At 31.2% G+C, this 6,827-nt stretch overlaps 1 protein-coding gene across 1 annotated transcript in view; it reads right to left on the bottom strand.

Moving 5' to 3' along the window:
* Positions 1 to 6,827, bottom strand: part of LOC100183001 (tetratricopeptide repeat protein 21B) — an 18,075-nt gene that overhangs the window by 9,314 nt on the left and 1,934 nt on the right. Inside the window, exons 4-20 of the mRNA XM_026837972.1 lie at positions 6,716 to 6,824; positions 6,305 to 6,419; positions 6,011 to 6,079; positions 5,779 to 5,895; positions 5,384 to 5,572; positions 4,643 to 4,840; positions 4,065 to 4,194; positions 3,694 to 3,851; positions 3,399 to 3,537; positions 2,996 to 3,075; positions 2,637 to 2,696; positions 2,426 to 2,533; positions 2,252 to 2,322; positions 2,128 to 2,200; positions 777 to 887; positions 594 to 713; positions 292 to 429 (exon numbers count right to left, since the gene is read on the bottom strand). Coding sequence (XP_026693773.1) covers positions 292 to 429; positions 594 to 713; positions 777 to 887; positions 2,128 to 2,200; positions 2,252 to 2,322; positions 2,426 to 2,533; positions 2,637 to 2,696; positions 2,996 to 3,075; positions 3,399 to 3,537; positions 3,694 to 3,851; positions 4,065 to 4,194; positions 4,643 to 4,840; positions 5,384 to 5,572; positions 5,779 to 5,895; positions 6,011 to 6,079; positions 6,305 to 6,419; positions 6,716 to 6,824 — 1,985 coding nt within the window. The remainder of the gene's footprint in view (positions 1 to 291; positions 430 to 593; positions 714 to 776; positions 888 to 2,127; positions 2,201 to 2,251; positions 2,323 to 2,425; positions 2,534 to 2,636; positions 2,697 to 2,995; positions 3,076 to 3,398; positions 3,538 to 3,693; positions 3,852 to 4,064; positions 4,195 to 4,642; positions 4,841 to 5,383; positions 5,573 to 5,778; positions 5,896 to 6,010; positions 6,080 to 6,304; positions 6,420 to 6,715; positions 6,825 to 6,827) is intronic.

Genomic DNA, 6,827 nt, shown 5'->3' with positions numbered 1-6,827 from the left:
AAACCCATTCCCGTAACCTTCCCGTAACTGGTATATACCTGAAACAAGCATGAAACACATTCCCGTAACCTTCCCTTAACTGGTAAATACCTGAAACAAGCATAAAACACATTCCCGTAATTGGTGTAGGCTTAAAACAAGCTTAAAACACATTCCCGTAAGTTCCCGTGTTCCCGTAAATTAGTTTGCAGTTTTTCCCGTCGATTCCGTATTTCCATATTCCCGTAAATTAGTATTACCCAAGTGCAACCATATTATGTTGGTAATTAGGTCCGGTATTCCTGGAATTACCTGTGTGTCTCTTGCTTGGGTGAGTGCGTCAAGTTGATCAGCATGACGTCCGGTTTGTTCATGCAGCGATGAAAGAAGCAACAACCGGCGTGTTTCATTCATCGCAGAATCGAGTTCACCACCATCGTCCTGTGATACCTGGTGATATATAAACACGGCTCAGTTAACTACATGCATTCACTTGGACTTTGGTTTATTTTTTTTCATTTTATCTTATGTTTATCGAACATTATATACGTTATACAACATATAATAAAACTTGGTTTAAAAATAATAAAAAAAAAAAAATTTAAAACTTTAACCTGTAAAAGAACTCTTTCGGCTTTATTGTAATGTTTCAGTTGAATTAACAAATCCGCAAGCTCAAATTTCATATTGGTTTGTTTTCCAGTTTTCATAGCTGTTTCATAATAAGCAATTGCCTGCCATGAAATTGGGACATGTTAGAATTGACTGTGGAAAAATAAAAGTTAAATAGTTTCAACCTTTTTAAAATCATGAGTTTTAATAAGAGCTTGTCCAATCTTGTTAGCAAGTCCAGCATCTGAAGGGTTTTGTTTCAAAGCTTGTTCATAAACTTCAATTGCTTCTCTTGGCTGAAATATGAAAATATTTTAGAACAAGGTACATATGACTGAAACTTTTATCTGTAATATGAAGGAACTGCTTAAGTGCATGGACATGAGAAATAGCAAAATTCTTATGAAACATTAAAAACTGAACTCAATAGGATTTAGAAGCTTTGGTGATTGGTGTTGCAACCATTGGAGGTGTGTTTCAGTTATTTCACCACATTTTAAAACACTGGATATGTTCCGTAAATCCCACAAACAGTAGATTATTTTAAAACGTTATATGTTGATTATATAAACAAAATCATTACTTAAAATTTTCAAATACGTTGATATATTAATTTTGAAAGTGTAACAACAGTTGTTACGCTAATTTACAACTAAATGATGACCATACAAGGAAAGCCGAATTACATGCGCAGCACAAATCCAATGACCTATGGCCATGAGGTCATAGTAAATACGCATGTTGTCTTGCGAAAATTGGTGCACCTCAAAAATGACAAAAACTATTTAAAAATCGATGCCCATGAAGGCATGTATATGCAGATACAGTAGGTTTGTACTGTACTTTTGAAAAAAAAAACACAATTTAGATTTGGTTTGTAAACCCCACAAAGAGTAGAATTTTTTTTAATCTTAATATGTTGGTTAAGTTTTGTACAGTCATTTTTTTTTAAAGATGTTTGAATTTTTAAGGTGGGTTTGTTACACTAATTTACGATTAAATTATGACCATGCAATAAAAATCGCACATTGCGATATGTTGAAGGAAGTACATGCAGGTACACATATACAAAATATGTACTGTACTTTTAGAAAACCCCACAAACAGTAGATATTCTACTTACTTTATAAAACTTGTAGCAAATGTTATTACCAAAATTTTTAAATGCAATGATAAATGTTTTCAACTTTAGTTCTTCCAAAATTATTTATAATAAAAACATTGAAACCAACCCCAGCTTCACGCAATGGTGAAATGGTAGGGTGGAAGATCCAAAGTGGTGGAATATGATGTCACAGGGGCAAGACAATGTGAAAACAAGAGTCATTTTTTATAATTGTTTTGTTTTTCTTACTTGGTATATACTTACTTTGGTTTAGACGACTCACGATCCAAAACCATTAACCATAGTTATTCATATTAAGTAATTTTATTAACAAATATATAGCAAGCAAATTTTGTGCATACAAATGACTGCATATTAAAAAATCCAACACTACCATTATTACATATAACCATATAAAAATTATACATTACCTCTTGTATGCTCATGTAAGCATCTCCAAGCAATAGACAAGCAGATGGTGATGGATCTATTTGTACAAGCTCCCTGTGGACTTGTATGTTTTACATGTTGTTACTAATTTAAACAAATCCTTACCTGTAGCAACTGATGAACAACTTTTTATCTTTCTTGTCATGAAGATAAATTTGCGCTAATTTCTGTTTGGCCTGTTTTAAAAATTAGTTAAATTAAAATAAACCAGTTTAAGCTATGATTTGATAAGATTCAACATAAACACATGAATACATGATAATTGTTATTAAGTTGTACCTGAACATGGTAGGGTTGGTCTGGTGTGATGCTTCTTAACATTGTTATCGCATGTTCAATGTCACCTCTATGTACAGATAGATCAGCATTTGCCACAATCACTCGCATCTAAAAGAATATATTACCATGGTAATCAAATTTAACGAACTAGAAATTTATATATTACAAAATGATATTTTATTTGCATGTTGTAATATTTACTCAAGCTCACCTCTTCCGGGGTTCCACGGAATGCGGTTAGAGCATCTTGCATTACTTTTGCAGCTTCATGCTAAAATTTAATGGAATAAATAAAATATGCGTCAAAAACAATAAACTAGCCCGTCTAAAAAATTGAATTATCACAATTTAAATTAAGAAATGATGAATCCAATTGAAAGAAAGGCATGAACAACAAATATTTGCACATAAGTTTCAGAAAACCTTCACAAATGTTGTAACACATAAACAATATTTAACTTAAAATTTTGATTATTTTTTAAACCAGTTAACGGCACAAAATGTGAAAACGAAGGGTTGTATCAACTTGTATGTAATGTTCCAACATATATGAGTATTCATTTGACTAACTTGTTCGTTATTTGCCAAATGTACTTCAGCTAGTTCTAGAAAAATCGAAACTCGATCACCAGATTCAACAACTTTGCCTCCTGCAAAGTTAAACAGAATTTTATAAAATATTCATAAAATTATTAACTTAGGTAAAATGTCAAAAAACACAATGCTTTGAATAAGCATGACCCTAACATCTATAAGTGACAAAATAATTAAATGTCACCATTAATTTACTGTAATCATAAATCACAAATATTTGTGAGCTTGTACAAGCTATACACAAGGCAAAATGTTAAAGGCTGACATGGAAAATCAGCTTTAATGTAAACAGTATTGACTGCTTGAAAAGCATTATTCTCTTAAGTAAAGTCTTATAACAGCTTTACATTCCTTTAATTTATGCCCTGACAATATTGACCTTGTTTATGAGCAGATGAAGGATGTTTTACACCTGGGATGGCAAGCGCCATCTTTAAAGTTTGAATACTTTCATCAACTTTGCCTGAATGTTTAAGAGAAACTGCTTTGATCAAATGATAAAGTGGGTGTTGACGCACCTGAAAAATATATGTAGTTACATTAGTGCTAATGAAAGTTAGAGGGAAAGCTCATACAACAATTGGTCATACAAAGTTCCTAAGTCTTACATGCCCCTTAGAATCTAGAATTAAAGTTAATATTTGTCACAATAAACAACATAAAATTACTCAAACCTCAAAATTGTAACTGAGTGCTGAATCCAAGCACTGAGAAGCTGCTGTGTGGTTTCCTTTGTGTTGATGTATTTGTGCAAGTAACAAATAAGCATCTCCGTAAGTAGAATCTTGGTTGAGACACTGTTGTAATGTGCTGACTGCAGCATCAGCACCTCCTGCAATATTGTTAATGCTTTTGTTTAAAATGCATTAAGGTAATAAACAAACTCTGGCTTTAATCCCATTTCTTGGCAGTATGATACAATACTGTAGGACCTCACAAATGAACTGCTAAAGTTTAGGACTGAATTTGACAAAGTTTAGGCAAGAAAATATACAGTACTGTATTAAATGAACTTAGCAATTAAATAAGCTGAATCTTGCAATACCTGATAAAAACTTCACTTTAGCTGATAAATACAATGCGTCCAACAGTCCAGGTACATATAATGTAATCGAATCCAACATATTTTTACATTTACTTAAAGAAGCTGGTATTGGTTCACCATGTCTGATTGGCTACAACATAAGAATAATGATCATAAATATGTTTTTACACAAGATAATAAAAACGACAGTTAGTAGTAAGATAACTGTTATTAATCCATGCCACAGATTAAATTTCAATTGAAAAACATCAATTAAAAATGGGAAAATATTTGCTCCACAATTATTATAGTAGGATGGGGGAAGATGGAACACCTTTAGCACATGATATCTAAATATCCTGATTTTGTTTTAAACAATTAACAACGGTCAAAGGGAGTTGTGAAGGCATAGTTTTATAATTTTTTGACTTTTCTTTGTTTACTACCAAATTGGACGGGAAAATAGAATAAACAGGTGTCCCATCTTCCCCCACCCTACTATACAAAAAAGTTATGAATCTTAACTTGGTCGGTAGGCAGATCACCTACGACCATAGTTCAATAAAATATCTACACACAACACACAAGTGTAAGCTTACCTCTGATGGAGATATCTTCAAAAACTCACGAACAAGGTTGAGTTTGAAGTCCGGATTAAACTTTGTGAAAAACTCGACACTTGGAAGCATTTGGTGAGTGCTGGTGTGAACATTCTCAGCATCAGATAAATGTTTCAACACTTTTTGTTGAGGCAAGCCAGTCATTCGAGATACAACTGCTTTCAAATAAGAAATTTCCTGAAAAAATTAGCGTTTAAAGAAAACAAGTAGATAAGACAGAAAAGTAAGATATTAATTCTTCTAAACGGTTTAAAAAATACTTTTAAGGCAGTAACAGTTTTCAAACAGATGCTTTCTTGTAAAAAATATTTAGTTTATAAAAACTTATAACATTTAAAAAAATTACAAATAACAACAGACCATGCTGTGCTACATAGTATATAATATATTTACCTTTCATATTTAGGTATGACGCATTATTTTCAATGTTTAAAATTAATCATTTGCTGTGCAATCACTGGAAAACTGGTTATTATTAAACAAACCTATTACGAATTTATGTCTTTAGCAAAATATCTTCTACGAACACTTAATAGAATTAGGGTTTACCATTTTTTTATAGCTCGAAATATAGTAATTTTTGTTGTTTACATTTATTTTTCACGTAAGGTACAACACCGTAAATACATGATTGTATGTAAAAAAATTTAGACACTAAAAATGTCTACTTTTACCTAATATATCTTTAAAAAAAAAAAATACAGAATAAAGATTCCATACATGATCAATATTATTTGGATCCTGTAGTTGAATAAGAAAGTCAAGTTGTTCAGTTATATCATCATAAGATTCTCCTGATGTTTTGTTTTCATCAAGTTGACAAAGTAGGATGCCAAGTAAAGCAGCAATGCTACTTTCATCAATGTTCATTGCGTTCCTGTAACATTTTATTGCATCTTTTCTTTGACCCTAAAAGTATTGTATTTGCAAAGAATGTTTTTTTTTCTAACAGGGTTTCATCAGAGAGAGTATACAAATTCTTACTTTGTGGGTTAAAAGATAACTTCTTGAAAAAAATGACCATAACAAGTCAGAAAATAACATAGAAAACCATTATTTTTGCTATTTTAACAAAATTATAAGGCTATTTAAATATTATGAAATAATGAACTTACCATCAAATACAAATGAAATCCCATCTCATTTGCATAATCTACATTGCTGGAATCAAGACTGACAGCTCGTTCAATCAAAGTATATGTTTGTTTTATAATTGACTGGTTTCGCCCACACTGTCAAGTAATATTAAGTTTAAATAAAATAAAGCCGAAAAATTGAATAGTTAGTTTAAGTTTAAACACTTTGAATAACGCATAATTACAGTTTATAAATATACATGTTACTTACAATTGTGGAAAATAGCTTGGCTGATGTGTAGTAAAGTTCAGAATTCTGTGGTTCAAAACGATCAATAACCTAAAAAACAATAAAATAATCAGACAATTTGTTGAAATTGAGAAAAAAATAAATTTGTGCCTTTATTTTAAAACTCAATTTTAGGTTGAAAACGATGATTAAAAAAGATTAAAAAATCTTGGTTAATTTCGATGCACGAAACGTTAAGAAACATTATGTCTGTGTTTTTACATTTAATATAATATATATATTAATCCTAATCGTTGAGAGATAAACAGGAATTACTTGAATGAGTTCACCCAGTCTGTTAACTGCTTCTGCATATTTTCCTTGATGAATAAGCAGATACAGGATTTGCATTCGTAGTGCTTCTGGATAGTGAGCATTAATTACCAGCAATCTGCGATACATACATAAAAATTGATAAAATTACAAAGTTTATAAAGATGCCGAGAAGTTTGATAAAGTTTCTAAAAATTGAATGATTAAACCCATTTGTTATAGTCATTTTTTCTACATTTTCTAAAAATCTGAACCTTTAAACATATTCCTGTGTCACATGTAATAAGTTTTACATCATCAAACCTTATGTATACACAGGGAATAACATGGTTCAGAAGAGTGTTAACAAAATGCTATGACAGTTGCTTGCTATAAACTGTGTTTTTATAATTTTAAAACATTTCAAACTCCCACCTTCCTATTGTTTCCATCATTTGGTCCCAGTCCTGCACAGCTAAATATATTCTTGCACGTTCAAGTAACGCTGGTGTGAAATTGGGAAATGAAATAATGGCTTGATTGACTG

The sequence above is a fragment of the Ciona intestinalis genome, unplaced genomic scaffold (assembly GCF_000224145.3).
Source record: "Ciona intestinalis unplaced genomic scaffold, KH HT000042.2, whole genome shotgun sequence".
In the NCBI taxonomy this organism is placed as follows: domain Eukaryota; kingdom Metazoa; phylum Chordata; class Ascidiacea; order Phlebobranchia; family Cionidae; genus Ciona; species Ciona intestinalis.
Note: the sequence above shows the minus strand (reverse complement) of the source record. Positions and strands in the feature narration are given on the sequence as shown.